Source organism: Kryptolebias marmoratus, linkage group LG15 (assembly GCF_001649575.2).
Source record: "Kryptolebias marmoratus isolate JLee-2015 linkage group LG15, ASM164957v2, whole genome shotgun sequence".
In the NCBI taxonomy this organism is placed as follows: Eukaryota; Metazoa; Chordata; class Actinopteri; order Cyprinodontiformes; family Rivulidae; genus Kryptolebias; species Kryptolebias marmoratus.
In genome coordinates this window covers 7,635,550-7,650,879 of record NC_051444.1, presented here as the reverse complement: position 1 = coordinate 7,650,879, position 15,330 = coordinate 7,635,550, and the positions used below count along the sequence as shown (strand labels likewise).

General features: G+C 37.9%; 2 protein-coding genes across 9 annotated transcripts in view; both read left to right on the top strand.

Moving 5' to 3' along the window:
• The window catches only part of tead1b (TEA domain family member 1b), a 46,523-nt gene extending 34,223 nt beyond the window's left edge, over nt 1–12,300 (top strand). For 7 of the 8 annotated variants that reach the window (XM_025002935.2, XM_017404396.3, XM_017404404.3 and 4 more), the window contains 9 exons: nt 1,446–1,457; nt 2,351–2,482; nt 2,742–2,788; nt 2,898–2,959; nt 3,956–4,080; nt 4,766–4,939; nt 6,943–7,083; nt 7,180–7,332; nt 8,764–8,901. In XM_025002935.2, coding sequence (XP_024858703.1) covers nt 1,446–1,457; nt 2,351–2,482; nt 2,742–2,788; nt 2,898–2,959; nt 3,956–4,080; nt 4,766–4,939; nt 6,943–7,083; nt 7,180–7,332; nt 8,764–8,877 — 960 coding nt within the window. In that variant the 3' untranslated portion in view covers nt 8,878–8,901. Of the gene's footprint in view, nt 1–1,445; nt 1,458–2,350; nt 2,483–2,741; nt 2,789–2,897; nt 2,960–3,955; nt 4,081–4,765; nt 4,940–6,942; nt 7,084–7,179; nt 7,333–8,763 lie in introns of all 8 variants that reach the window. The other variant, XM_017404366.3, reaches the window with a different exon arrangement.
• Nucleotides 12,301–13,406: 1,106 nt separating this feature from the next.
• Nucleotides 13,407–15,123, top strand: rassf10b (Ras association domain family member 10b). The gene has a single exon (XM_017441542.3). It carries the CDS (start codon nt 13,550–13,552, stop codon nt 14,882–14,884), a length of 1,335 nt encoding a protein of 444 aa, XP_017297031.1. The 5' UTR covers nt 13,407–13,549; the 3' UTR covers nt 14,885–15,123.
• Nucleotides 15,124–15,330: the final 207 nt, after the last annotated feature.

The following is a 15,330-nucleotide window of genomic DNA, read 5'->3' as shown; positions in this document are numbered from 1 at the left end:
TTTAAATCAATACAACTCTTTTCTTGGGGACTGTGAATTAAAAAAAAGATAACAGACAATGAGTCTAATGTTTCTATCTTCATCACAGTGGTAGCCATTTTGAGCCTCAGATTCCCATTTGTTTAAAGAAAGCGTAATAAGATTAATAATAATGTCAAAAATACAATTTCCTAATGACTGACCATAACACTGAACAACATGTTGGCCTCCTGGTCAAACTCAAATTTTCAAGCTAACAGTGTTTGTGTTAATTTGGTATGAGAGTTTAACTTTTGCAAAGCATGCTGGCACTGGCTGTTGGTGAGTGGCTGAGCGCTGACTCTGTTAGGGAAACTGTCTGCTTTCATCTTTTACCAAGTGAACTCCATAAAAAGGGGGCACGGCACGAGAAGGGGGTGTCTGTATTGAAGGAAAAAATAGGGAAGAGATTACACCTCTACTTCCTTTGACAATGAAACCCAACTTTTTTTGGCTGTCAAAGTCTCCGCGGTGCACATTCAGAGCGGAGAATGGCTGCGAAGCTGGCTGTTTCTGAAATGCCCTCTTTGCTTTCTTGTCTTTTTTCCAATCTGTTGAAAACTCCAGGTTCTCACAATGCCATGGCTGTCAGTCGCTTTCCCTCCTCCCAGTTCATTTCAGAGCGTTCCTGTCAGTTATTTCAGAAATGGTGAAATCTGTTAAAATCACGAAGGAAAGCTTTTCAGAATGGCAGATTAAAATGGGAAAGGGGCATTGTGAAAGAAGTAATCTTGAATAATACTGACCTGTATTAAGGGTATTTTTATATCAAAGGACACTCTACCCATGTGCCAATTTCTTTTTTTTTTCAGGCAGCCAACTATACATTTTGACTTTCACACTTTGCTCCTCTCCCAGTATTCAACACGAATTAATGACCCCTCATTAATCTGTGTGTGTGTATCTGTGTGTGTGTGCTGAGTTAGACAAGCAGCTAGCCACATCAATGCCTGGTCTTTCAGGGGCACAGGCGGCCGTCTGAAGAAAAACAGACAGCTTTTGTATGAATCCCTGTCTTTTCTCATTTAAAGCAAATTAGAGTTCAGTGGCAAAAAGAAATACAACTGTATCCTTCATTTAGGCCGCATCAAAACCTGCTGTTTCGGGTCTTTTCTATAGCATTTTAGCAAAATTACAGTCATTAGGCTACTGTTCTGTTGTTTTGTCTCTAATGATGATGACTACTGATCAGATTGTGAAAATTATAGAGCAGACTAATTTGTAAATACAAATTTTATTATCCTTTTGCTCATTACTCACATGTTCATGTTGTGTTAAGGCTAGGCATTCTGAAGTTAAAGTGAAAGGATTTTTGACTAATGTTTGGCACTGTGATGTTGAGAATTATTTATGCATAACTCAGATCTTAATTACTTACAGTAGTTTCATTGCAAGTTTACAATAAAATTTCTTTTGTTTGCATTTAGGTTACAAGTATGGTAAGTATTTCTATTTTTGTGATGCTTTTTTTTGCTTTATCTAGGGCTTGCTTTTGATTACGCTGCTAACTTTTGTGCTCCAGCCTTAGTGACAGAATATCTGCTGCATTGTGTTTTCTGTGTTTGTTGGTATCCATGTGTGCCATAACCTGCAAGTGCACTGTCTGCTTCACCAACAATCTACTGCCAGCATGCTTACCTGTAGCTTCTGCATGGGGATTACCAGTGTGCATAAACTGCTCTAGTATTTATGGCTCTAAATAACATCACGTTTTGCCTAAAAGGGGGGGGGGATATGCAATGCACTTATTTAGGCCTTCTCTAACATTCAATCTCCAGATTAATTAAGCATTATCAGCATGTTTACCGCTGCATTTGCAACAAAGACGATCTATTCCCTGGATTTTTATGAATCTCTGAACCAAAGATGAAACAAAAGGAAGAATTTGAAGCTGCTCTTGACAAAGTGGTTTAGCTGTTCTTCAGTTTTGCTTGATAAATTCATAAAAATGTTTACATGTGATGATTTTTTTTTTTTACCATGCAGACAAATGCAGCCTTGAGAGGTGTGCCTCTGAATGTGCATTTAAAACAATTTCCATGAAAGAGTAGTTGTCAAGTAAACTTTAATTTCAGCACATACCACTGCTTTCCACAGAATATTGGAATTTGAAGGTTATTTTTTAGTACATACCTTTAAAACAAGTCTCCCCTTAGCATAGCAATGCTGATGGTGCTTCTCTTAACCTGCTTGTTGTTTACTGTTGTGAGAGAGGTCGGTGGTGCTTTCAGCATGTTGTTTACAGTCTGGTTGTTGCTACCTCAGCAACATGCCCCCCTCCTCTCTTTTCTCTTCTGTGTGAGCACTAAGCCTTTTGTGACTTCTGTTAAAGGACCAAGCCGTGAAGGACAAAGCCCTCCAGAGTATGGCCTCTATGTCATCGGCTCAGATTGTCTCTGCCACAGCTATTCACAACAAACTGGGTCTGCCAGGCATCCCTCGTCCTGCCTTCCCTGGAGCAGGGGTAAGAACCCCTTTGGCACCCTGTTATTGATCTATTCTGTCCAACCTCACCCAGGACAGCTGTAGGGCCAACAACACTAACACTCGGGCCAAATCACATTACACACTACGGCTTTGCACAACTGTTCCAATCTGATAAGCAATGATCATAAGGGGTGGTAGTCAAGATAACTACAAGCACTGAACACTAAAAGTTGTTTTGATCTTGTCTCTAACAGCTGCTGTTTTTTGTTGTGTATTTTTATGTTTTAAACCTTTAGTTATGGCAGGGGATGATATCGGCTGGTCAGCCAGGATCCTCACAAGAGTAGGTGTCACATTTTCTTTGTCAGACAATAAAATTATTCCCTTTCATGGGAATACACTTGGTGTTTTCACAAGTCTTGTCCTCTAAAAAGTGTGTTTTTTTGTTTCAGTATTAAGCCTTTCACCCAGCAACCTTATCCCATCCAGCCAACAGTCACAACAGCCATTTCAAGTAAGAATTTACTTGATTAAACGTGTAGTACATGTGCCATTTATGCTCTGGGTTAATAAACATACTCCTGTAGTCAGCAAACAATTTGTGTTACAAACTCAACAATGAAATATTTGAAACAATGACAAATGAATTTAAAAGACATAAAATGTGTAATTGTGAGCACCGTAGCAGAAATGCTGTTGGTGAATATTCTCTGACCAATCAGTTGTCAACAAAGTACCTACGTCAGCTTATAGTACCAACCTATAGTACCAATGTATCAATAAAAAACATATCAGTATCAGTTATATGATAATAAGTGAGCCATAGTCCTTTATTTACATAAAATATGTTTAAGTTTTTCTGTAGGGATTGAATTTACTGAGATAATCAGCAGGATTTCTTGCTGTAAAGTGAAAAAATTTACAGAATCTGGTCAGATTAAACAGGATAATTACAGTTCTGCTTAAAGTCAGAGAGAGAAAGTTTTGAATAAAATGCATTTTAGCAACTTCTGTTTTTCATCTTTTCATATTTTTAGCTTAAACTGTCAAAAGTACATTATAATGCAAGTTATAATGGCAAAAATATGAGTATGTGAAAAATATGTATAATATCATAAAACAAGAATATTCTAATACCCTGAAGCTAAATGTAACCCAGTGTTAAAAACACAAAATACACATAAATACTGTACATAATTATGAGAAGTCTGTAAAAACAGACACATGCGGTTTGTAAATAGAAAGCATCCAGATAAAAGACAAAAATTGAGACATTTTACATCTAGCTTTTATTGTTTGACCCTGCTTTGACCCTAAACAGTTTTTCAGAATATGATTATAAATATAAAATTATGTTTTTCTATGTAGTCCTTTGAAGTGAATTTTAACATTTAGGTCAGTATAACTGCCTTTTCTAATACAAGGTTTTGTTTTGGTGTTTTCAGAACAAATGTATTCATAAACTCTGCGGAGACAGAATGAAACTCTAATTGTTCTTGTGTAACTGCAGGTTATGAACCCGCAGCGGCTCCAGCACCCACTGCTCCAGCATGGCAGGGCCGCTCCATTGGCACATCGAAACTCCGACTGGTGGAGTTCTCTGCCTTCTTAGAGCAGCAGAGAGACCCAGACTCAGTGAGTAGGAAAATATACCAATATACCAAGCCATGCTTCTGATGGTTTTCCTCTGCAAATAGAGGAAATGTTTTCTCAGGCAGAGAGTCAGCCGAGTGTGGATAAAGTCTGGTTTGCAGAGACACACAACATTAAAACCTGCAAAAATAATGAATGGCTTTATAATAAGTTCCTTAAAAGGCAACTTAAACCGTTTTACAATAGACAGACTAACTGCCTGGATACATTTGTCTTGACACTTTCACAACTTAAATGTTATTGAATCTGAGTGAAGCAAAGTTATATTTTGGATTTCTCTTAGAACAATCTAGGGCAACGAAAGGTTTTTGGTTTTAATGGAGCTGAATGTACTTATTTATTTATAAATCATAAAAATGATAAGACATAAATAAAAAGCAGCATTGCAAATGGTTATTAATTATCATATTGTGTTATTAATTTAATCCTGGTTATCAATTATTGTGGGGTTTTGTTAAAACAAGCTAATTTAGATGTAGTTAACATTTTCTGCTGAATTTCTGGATATTGATGTGCAGTTTTTCCAGATCTTGATTGTCTTGTGGATCTTTTGTTCCTTTATCAGAGGAAGAATTGTAGTTGACCTTTCTGAAACTAATGTCAAACTCTGTAATTTAAATTATTTGAAACACAAATTAATTTATTTCGAATTGACTTGCTCTTTCAGTACAACAAGCACCTGTTTGTACATATCGGACAGACAAATCATTCCTACAGTGACGCCCTCCTGGAGTCGGTGGACATTCGACAGATTTACGATAAATTTCCAGAAAAGAAAGGAGGACTAAAGGAGCTTTATGGAAAAGGCCCCCAAAATTCCTTCTTCCTCATAAAATTCTGGGTGAGTGTAATTTTAAAAACCCAAATAATTGTTTTATTATGTTTTATGTGAGCAATTTTAGTTTTAACACGACGATAACCTTTGACACATGCTGAATCCAGTTCAGTAACAGTGTTCAGGTTTGTGTTTAGTGATTCACAGTAATCAGGCTGCACAGAGAAGATTGCTCTCTTAATGTTTGCAGAATGCACTCTGCTATATTTGGACTTGCATAGCAGGAGAGCTTTTGATCAAAGCACTCACTAATTCAGTGTAATATCTCCAAACAATGGAGTGACCTGGTTGCACTCCTAATGGCTCTTTAAACATTGTATGTATTTCCTCCCTGATGTAAAATGCTAACAAGCGGCAGCCAACAAAGTAGGCCCGTACACACTTGGACTAAGTCCCCTCAAATTCCTTTTGAAGTGACCGACAAATTTAAATTTCAAATGAAAGGCAGAATCTGCACAATAATGAATGTGTAACTGCTTTGCTTAATGAAGGAGGAGAATTTTGTTGGGAGAATGTCTCCTCTTTTTGTGTCCATAATGAACAGGATGTTCAGGGCAAAGAAAGGCTGCCCTCCAGGAGCAGACCCGTTCAACCTTGCAAATCAGTCTTTTAATGTAACTTCATTTATTTCTTGTTAGTCTCTTTTTTTCTCCAATACAAGTACATTAACATGCTTATTCAAATGTGACTCGGATCTTCCAAAATTTATATTCAGTGTACCCTAATAATCTCTGCTGATTATTAGGATGCATTGGATTTTTCAGTTCTATGGCATTCTGTGTGCCACATGTACTTTGATTTGATAGTGATAAAACAAAAGCTGCTACTGAATCATCTTAAAATCTTCAAACTCTGAGGATAATAAGAACATAACTGCTGCTTGCTCTTTTCCTGCTCCTCCCTGTTGGTAAATGTAATGCCAGGGCTTTTCTCTGATAAATAAATGCTGCATTCAAGCTGTGGCTGGAAAACAAGTTACTTCCTGGTTATCTTTTTGGTCTCCCAGCAGCCAGCTCTGAACCTGAGTGCAGTTTGTACATCTGTGCTCTTTTACTCAGCTCTGGGCACGTCACCTGCAGCGAGCCCGGTGCATACCGCTTCCTATTTGTAGGGGGCCTCGGGCATCAAAATTCCCCCCTTCCGCCTGATTACATACACTTTAAATGCTTTTTCAGTACGATCTTTCTGTCTGGGATATTATCAGAAAAAGAATCAGTGAACAGATGGAGCTTCTTACAGACAATTTAATCAGAAACTCTGGTGCCATGGTGATGTAGCCGGGCTCAAAAAAGCCTCCTTTGTTATTCCAAAAACTCTGACTTACAGCTGAACAAAGTCGGCTAAACCATTAATCTCGCTTCTTGGTCCAACACTCAGGAATCCAGCCTTGGCTGTTTCTCCTGTAAAAATCACCAATGAGTTTTAATGTAAAGGTTCTTTACATTTTTGTGCTAATAACACTTAATGCTTTTTGTGTAAAGTTTGACTTTAACATATTTTATTATTAATATTCTAAAATTCATAAATCAGGTTGTTGCTCCCTGAAAAATACATCAGGTTGTTTAGTAACTCGAACATTAGTGCGGCTGCAAAAAGACCAATTGGTTATTTGGAAACAGTACATAGATAACAATCCTCTGATTAATATAATCTAAAATACTGATACATTTAGTATATTTTAAAATGTATGTGCTGGTAAAATATTGTTGACTCCAGGACAAGCGCCAGATAAAGGATAAAGTTGCTTATAAATAATAAGCTTAATTTCCACTGAGTGAACTACTTTACCAAAACCTTAAAAGCATAATACTTAAGTAGATTAAGTGTTAATATTCTTCTTTTTGTTACCTTGACCCTGTGGCTAACTTTAACTCAAAATTTACTTCACATTTTCTTTTCTACAGACACCATTTCTAATATGTTGCCTTTTGTTTAATTAGGTGCTACTTTTAGAACGCACAGTCTTAAATTAAAATGTTTAATAATGTTTGCTCTCATGTTGTCCTCAGGCTGACTTGAACTGTAACATTCAAGATGATACTGGATCTTTCTATGGGGTGACCAGTCAGTATGAGAGTTCAGAGAACATGACCATAACATGTTCGACAAAGGTTTGCTCCTTTGGCAAGCAGGTCGTTGAGAAAGTAGAGGTAAAGCCTTTTTTTTAGCCTATGAATGAAAACAGTAGCTGGAATTAAAATGACAGCAATGTTGTTTGTGTGTTTTTATTCTCTTATTTTTCTTAGACTGAATATGCACGGTTTGAGAATGGACGTTTTGTCTACCGGATAGGCCGGTCACCCATGTGTGAATACATGATCAACTTCATCCACAAGCTAAAACATCTGCCGGAGAAATACATGATGAACAGCGTTCTGGAGAACTTCACCATCTTATTGGTAAACACCTCCCTGACCTCAGTGGGCTGTGTCCCTCTGCAGGACTCTCATTCTTCCTTTCTTTTCTGTCAGGATGTGTCGGTGGCTCCAGTTGTCTTTTTTTTTTTTCTGCTCTGACATTCCTTTCATTCCTCAGAGGATGAAACACCATCCCAGGAGCCTCATTATCGAAAGGGGACAGAGAGAATAAGAGAGGGCAGAACCCCTGTTATTAGCCGTCACATGGGGTTTTAGGTGTCATTCACCAGCACTGAGAAAGCAAAAAATAATTAAATTAAGAGACAAATTTGTGCTGTGCAGTCTAAGATGATCATCAAACCCATTTTTATTAATCTACACTTAAAAGTTTTCTAAAACTATGTCTTGATTTGAGATGCTTTTAGAAATAGTTGTCGATTAGGAAGTGATCAACCTCTCATGAGCTGTTAAAGGCTAAAAGGTTACAAAAAGGAGAACGCCTGCAGGAGAAAAGTGTTTCACACTCACACAAAAAGGTGAATGAACTTTATTCAAACTCAAATGTCATACGTTGAATCTCCTTTTTTAGAGAAAAAGTATAGAAAAAAATTAACTTTTTCTTTTTAGAAACAGTTTAAAAAACAAATTTGGATCCATAAACTAAACCCAGAAAGAAACAGGTTATTTTGATTCAACTCACCGATTTATACTTTAGTTTTGCCATTTCTAGGTAGGTGTTGTCTTTTAACTTACTGTGTTGATAAGCGACTGGGACAATACAAGCTATATTCCCCCTCTCACACACAACCATACAACACAGTCGTTCATCCACAAACCTTACTGACACACCAATCAAACTCCCACTGACACAGTGAGGAATACAGCTTTTAAATTTAACACAGGTTTTGAATTTTCAATCTGCGCTGACAGCCCTTTTATTGGACTTGAGAAGTTTAATTGTGAAGGAAAATATTTTTAAATAAAAAAGCAGAAATTCATCTAATTTCAAAGTGGCAGAAAGAGCTGAAACAGTGTCTGCAAATCTTTAAAGCCTTTGCGCTTTTATTGTTTTAGGTTAGAATCTAGGTTTTAAATTTGTGTTTTTACACCAGATTTAATCACAAATTTTATAAGATGGAAATAATAAATGATGTGAAAATGAATCTAAATAGTATTTTTAGTCCGTTTTATACAGTTTGATATGTGTCTTGTGTGTTTTATTGCAGTGAAAGCAGTAATCAGATAATAAATGTGGATGCTTCTAACAGCAGGAGTGAAATTCTTGTGTTCATGTTCACAGATTGACACAGATGCACAGAAAGTGTAAATCTGTTTTCATGCAGCTCTAATGCTGCATCGGTAAACCTTCCAGCTAACTGGAAAACACGTTAACTCTTTTTGCTTGTCTGTTTGTTTTAAACATTAGCGAGTTTAGTGCTGCTCTGCTAGAACGTGCTGTATTTTCTCTTGCAGGTGGTGTCGAACAGGGACACCCAGGAGACGTTGTTATGTATGGCGTGCGTGTTTGAGGTTTCAAACAGCGAGCACGGCGCCCAGCACCATATCTACAGACTGGTAAAGGAATGAAAGCCTCAGCTGCTCTTAAGACGCTCACATTTTTTTTCGTGGACTTACCAACCTCAAAGCAAGTGGCAGTGCCTCTACATGAAAGTCCTACCTGCAGTGGTCGAAGTGTCAGGTGAAGCCAGTTTGTCACGAGTCGGATTTAAGTGTTTGTTATTTGACTATGGCTGTGAAATACGGTACAGCTGTTTTTATGTTTTAATGGGAATTTTATGGGAATTTTCTCTTTTTTAATATGTTTAATAGTCTCCGATGGTTATATAAATGGCCCTTTCAAAAGAATTTACTAGATTGATTTGATAAATGGAAATATGTGTTGTCTTCTGCTTCGTTCTGTAAACTAAGAAAAAAAAAGGATTTAGTGGCCTGTGCTGGTCTGTATAAGTAAGTCTTGGGGACGTTTGTATGTGTGTGCTTTATAATTTGTGAAAATAAATAATGTAGATATACAGACATGCACCCACAGCAAATAGATTTCCCAAAGAAACACAGAAAACACACTACATACATGCAGTAGCTGAAAGCAAGTGGTTGTTGGAAGATTCTTGTTTTTAAGGAGAACAAACCTGGCTTTCAGTCATGTTTATCTTTGTTGAAGCACTCCAGATTTTAGACACCAACTAGAGAATAAATGCACTGTGAAAACAAAACATTTTACCTGCATCTGCTCCATAAATGTAGAAACATCACCTGCTAAGTTTTTTTTTCTTGTGCTACAAACAAATCTTTCCTCTGTGACAACTGATTAGAGAATTTTTAGTTTCTAGACAGGTGAAAGTACATCTAAAATGACTCTGAATTGGACTCATCTGGTCCAAAAGCACTTTGTTCCCCTCCCAGTGCTCACCTTAGTGATGCTTACTTTTGCTCTGTGGTTTTAAAACCACAGTTTAAATTACTGTCACACTACAAATCACTTAAAGACAGCATGCCTTGTTCTGTATGCTCTGACTATGGCCCCCCAACGGACTCAGAATGTCTTGTTGGATTTTAGTTTGTTAATTCCAGTCAGAGAGCTGCTGCCTTCACGATCACAACTAGTTCACACGTTTTTTTCTTTTGCCTGCATCAATCCTAAGCCTTAAACATGTTAAAGCTGTGTGCGAACTCCAAAAGATGACACTAAAACTGTGATCTCTACATTAGACAACTCTTTGTGTTTGCAGTGTGTGTACAATACAATCTGCCAAAGTGGAAGTGTTCAGTGCCTTAGGATATACTCATTTCCATTTTTTTTAGGGTTAAAGTCAATTTTCTGGATAAAAGAGACAGAAATACCAACTTGGTTCACATTGTTAAAAAATATGCTTCATAAAATTTGTGCACTCCAAGAAATCCAGATTATCCTGATTTTTAATTTAAGATACAGGACTTGATGTATAGAGGTTGATCGGTCAGTCAAATTTCAAAAAGTTTTAATTAATCAATTACGCCAGAGCCAATTAAAAGAAAGGTGGATCTTTAAATCACAGATATGAGCAGCAGACTTTTTGACAACATGAAACCTTTTTGGATCGACTGGTTCGAAATCTTGTGCTATTTCTGCTATAAAGAGTGGCCCAAATTTCTTTAATTTCTTCTTTTTTTTTCAAAATGTAGTACATTTATATGAATATATTTTAAAACAAAACAAACAAATAAAATCAGTGACTTCATAAATTTTCAACAGCTGCTTTTGTTTTTAAATAATTTGATGTTAGCCATTGAAAAACACTAATCAGATGACCTCTACTAATGTTTAAATAAGAGGAGGGATTTTTATTATTTTTTTGCTTTTTAAACACTAATGATTTTCTTTGAGTGTACTACAAACACTGCCTTTCCTGTTGCAGAAGACCAAAAAAAAAACCCGGAGACTCTGTTGTCATGTCCTACGTGGTAGCGAGAAAGTGCCTTTGGTTTCAATTTTCTCCTTCAAAAAGAACAAGCGTAAAAAAAAAGAAAAATTGCAAGACCAAAAACGAGATATAAATGAAACCAATCACCACATTGCCTTTTTTAAAAGGACTGAGGACTGATTGACAGCAGGAGAAAATATGATTAAATAAATAAAGCATATATTCATTTTAACTACAATGTAAAATGATTTTAAAAAGTATGTATTTGAAAAAAAAATCACTTTTTTCTGCATGAGCTGAAAAACTTTTAAAAGACTGTCTATTTTTTTTACACCCGCTGACTGCATGCAGGTTGTCAAATTGAAAACACTGAAGCTGTCTGCTTCATGCACACTTGCAGGCTCAAGTGTTTGTAAAAAAAAAGTTTTTGGAAACACTAAAGTTTCTGTTTCAGTAACCACACTCCCACATGTAGGAAAAATCTACAAATGTTACTCGACACAACTGTAATGCTGTCAAACCTTTGTTATTCACTAAATCTTTTAAAATCAAAAGTTAAATGGCAGAGGTTCTACACTAAAAACTCTAAAATTACATTCAGGACTCTTTTATAGTTAAATCTGTTTCTAAACTTGTTTCACAAATTCAACTGATTTTTTTCCAGCTGCTACAATAGAGTGAATGGGGGCATCAATGTTAATACTCAGTGTAAGGATCGTATTTACTCAAACATTTTACTCTTTCTTACGAAGATTAGAATCAGTTGAGATATTTTAATCTAAGAATTGTTAAATAATTGCCGACGGTTTCTCTGGAGGATGCAGTCGTTCAATATTTTTGCCACAGTCCTGTGGACACCGTGGAGATGTAAAATGCTTTTCTCTTCTGTTTACCCTGTGTATCTGTTCACATTTATTGATTAAATACTGTAGTGTGAGATGTTCTTGTTTTCTTATTGTACCTGTACACTTGGTTTTGTGATGACATTGTTTGTATATTGCGAGTCCATGACGATGGTAATGTTGTCACCGCTGCACTGCTGATGTATTAACACTAAAACAGCAGGACTGATGCCACTGATGGCATAAATAAATGTCTGCTGGACCACTTGACAGGAAAGTGGACGCAGGCACCGTTAAGTTCAATCATGCTACAAACATATCAGCAGTTTAGCTCTTGTTATTTGTATTTTCTTTTTTCAGAGTAGGTGCTGGTACCTGTCTGTTTTATGACCATCTCTGATGGTGGCTTTAAAGTGACTTTTGACATAGCTGTCATTCACTCACTTTGGTTTTGTGTGCAGAGATTTCTTTTATTTCCTCTTTTTTTATTTGTAAAGAGGTGTTTTGTATAAAGGTATCCCTTAGCTTTTCTTGGTACAGATGTGTGATATCTTTTCATTTCCATGAACATAAAGTGTTGGAGCTACGAAGATAAAAGAAGCTGTGCTGTTTCTGTGTTCTGCTCATGGTCTTGTCTTCGCTCCATAACATTACGATGCCTTCTCGACAACAATAGATATTTTGTAGCTTTCTAGATATTTTCTATGTATGCAATATTGAAGTTTAATAAACCTGAAAAACATGGACTCCTCCTCCTTCTTGTCACTTGAATAAAACTTCATGGCTGAAGTACAAACCACTTCTTTCTTGTGTGACATCCTGAAACGTCTCAGTTTTGTAACTTTTAACTGCAAGAACCTCACATCAACAGCAGATGGAGTCATTACTTCTTTACTTACTAACTCCATGTAGGGAGGCATTTTTTTAATGTATAGCACTGCAGTAACAGGAAGCACCACCAGAGGGAGGTACTGAAAGAAAATCTCAGTAAAGATTCACTGATGAGGTCAAACAAAATAATTATATACAAGACAACATGTTTGATTTTGAGCTGTGAAGTTGTTTTTTCCCCAGTGCACAACTGAAAGGGGAAGGAAATCAAAGATGGAAACAGGCCCTGTTTTAAAACAAGCACATTTAAAAATAATAATATAGATGACTAATTTCTTCTGCTTTTAAAGTTTTGAGTTTTAGTTAAGGAGCTCCCACATGGGAGTGGACTGAGACTCAAACTTGTGATTGTTGCATCAGGGCTTTTCAAATGGTTTCTGACAAAACCTCGTTTTGTTCTGCAGAATATGATAAAGTGGTAATGAGCAGAGTTCAGGACAAATGGTAAGGAGAAACATGTTCTCATGTAGCACCACGAGAACATTGTACCTTTAACAAGCCGTGACTTTATTGTCAAACATCTTCAATAAAGGTTTGACAGGTGGTGAAAATCAGGATTTTAAAATTCAAGTGAGGCAGCTGTGTGTGAAGTGGAGGTTCATAAGATAAGATAGCACTTTATTGATCCTCAGCAGGATGAATTTACATCTTAGAGCAGCAAGAACAGGTAAACCATAAATAGAGCTACAACAAAACAGTAAAAAAATACAGTATGTACAATATATAGATTTATCTAAATATGCATAATATACAGTACCATTATTAGGTACTGTACAGTACCTAATATTGTAATAGTAACTGTAATAGTAGATGCTCAACTAGCTGTTGATCAACAGTGAAATCATGAGTCCATCCTTCTATAGAATCGTTTTGCTGACTCGGAGGTCATGTGATCCCAGCAGAGAAACACAAAGTGTTTCCCTGTCTGGGCCTCAGGAACATTCATAGAAAGACTCATGGAGTTAACAGCCCGCAGCTCCGCCGAACTTCTCAGACGCGTCTGAGGTCTCTGCACACACTGACGCGGACGCGCTTTTTCATGCGGATCTTAATTAGGAATGTTTCCTTTTTTAAAAAAAGAATATAGTGTAACAGAAACCAATCATGGAATCGACAATTGAACCACAGAAGAGTAAGATATCGGTCTGGGTGTGCCGAGAAGAGAAGCTGGTCCTCGGCTTGTCGAAGCGCACCACCTGCGCCGATGTTGTCCAAGTGCTTCTGGAGGAGCAGAACGCACAGCCCGGCCTCTCCACGGCGCAGTCTTTCTGCATTGTGGAGAAATATGGCGGGTTTGAGAGAATTTTGCCGAACAAAACGAAGATTTTGAGGCTTTGGATCGCGTGGGGAGAGGAGCAGAGGAACGTAAAGTTTGTGCTGGTGAAAAGCGACGCGTCGCTGGAGAACCACGCCGCCCGGAGCGCAGAGGCGCGCGTGGTGCGCAGCAAGCAGAGCCCCTGTGTCACTAAGGGGACGTCACGGTCTCTCATGGAGGGCATTTCACCCGAGAAGCAGCGTCGGGTCGTCAGGAAAGCCTTCAGAAAGTTGGAAAAGATCAACAAGAAGAGGACGCGCGCGGCGCACAGAGACGCGTCCTGCGCGGAGAGGATGGAAACGTTGGTTCATCTTGTGATTTCTCAGGATCATACCATCCGACAGCAGATTCAGAGGATTACAGAATTTGATGTAGAAATCGGAAGACGTGAATCAAAGGTGCATTTCGACCGAATTAAAAGACATGGGATTAATTATGTGCAAAACACTTATTTGGACGCAAATCCGGCCCCAAAGCAGGAAGGAGACGAAAAGTCTCTGAGTGAGACTTTTGCCAAGTTTGAAGTGTATGCCCGGCAGTGCGAGGAGGTGCTTAGATTAGAAGAGGAGCTTTGGGAGCAGGAAGCTCTTATAGAAACGATCACAGCTCACATACAGGAGGAGCTGAACCACCGCTGGATGCTGCGGAGGAAAGAGGAGCTGAGGCGCAAACAAGCAGAGCCCATCAGGGGACCACAACATTTCTTCTGCTCCGAGACAGACTCAGCATCCCAAAACGAACTGTTTATGGAGAAAGATCGGATCAAAACGCAGCTGGATGCAAGTTTGTACATCGGTCTGCGGCTCAACGCGGATTTAGAGGCTATTAGGGGCGATTTAGAGCTGTCCCAGCAGATTTGCGCAGCGAGGGAAAAGGAAATGAGGGATTTGCTGGAGAAAGTGAACAGTTTGGACATGGAGGCGGGGGCAGGCAGTGAGGAGAGATGCGAGACAGAGGAGAAGACGACGATGACTGGCACTTTGGAAGGGAAAAGCGTGTGGATAGAGCAACCCAGAGGTCTGTCTAAAGATCAAAGTCTGAACGATGATGACTCAGATACTGGTTTAAGTTCTCTGCACAGTCAGGACTCAGACGGCCTCCCAGTTTGGGAATCACTGGTTTAATTTAGGTGACTGTTCCCACGATTTTTTTTACAAAACTAAAAGCTTTTATAGTCTATGGGATGGCAATGAATGTGCATAAACAAACACATCACTCTGAATGCTACAGGTCCATATGAATAAAGTTTTTTTATGGTATTATAATACAGATCCCATGTTAAAACCATTTAAAATCTGCTTATTTTCTTAGTATACCTTTTCATCTAACCAAGAAAACTGTTGTTTTTTTACATAAAAATAAAACTGCTTTTAAAGATTGAAAAAGCTTGAAATTATTTCCTCTTTGTGTCTATCTTTAGAAAAAAAAGACCTTGGTGTGAAAGAAAGATTTTTGCCGGTTATAAGTAGAAGGATAGCATACGATGAACTGTGACAAAATCACTGTTTACAGCACATTTCCACAAATTCTGCCACAGTACAATATTCAGAGCCAGCGGGGGCGACACAGA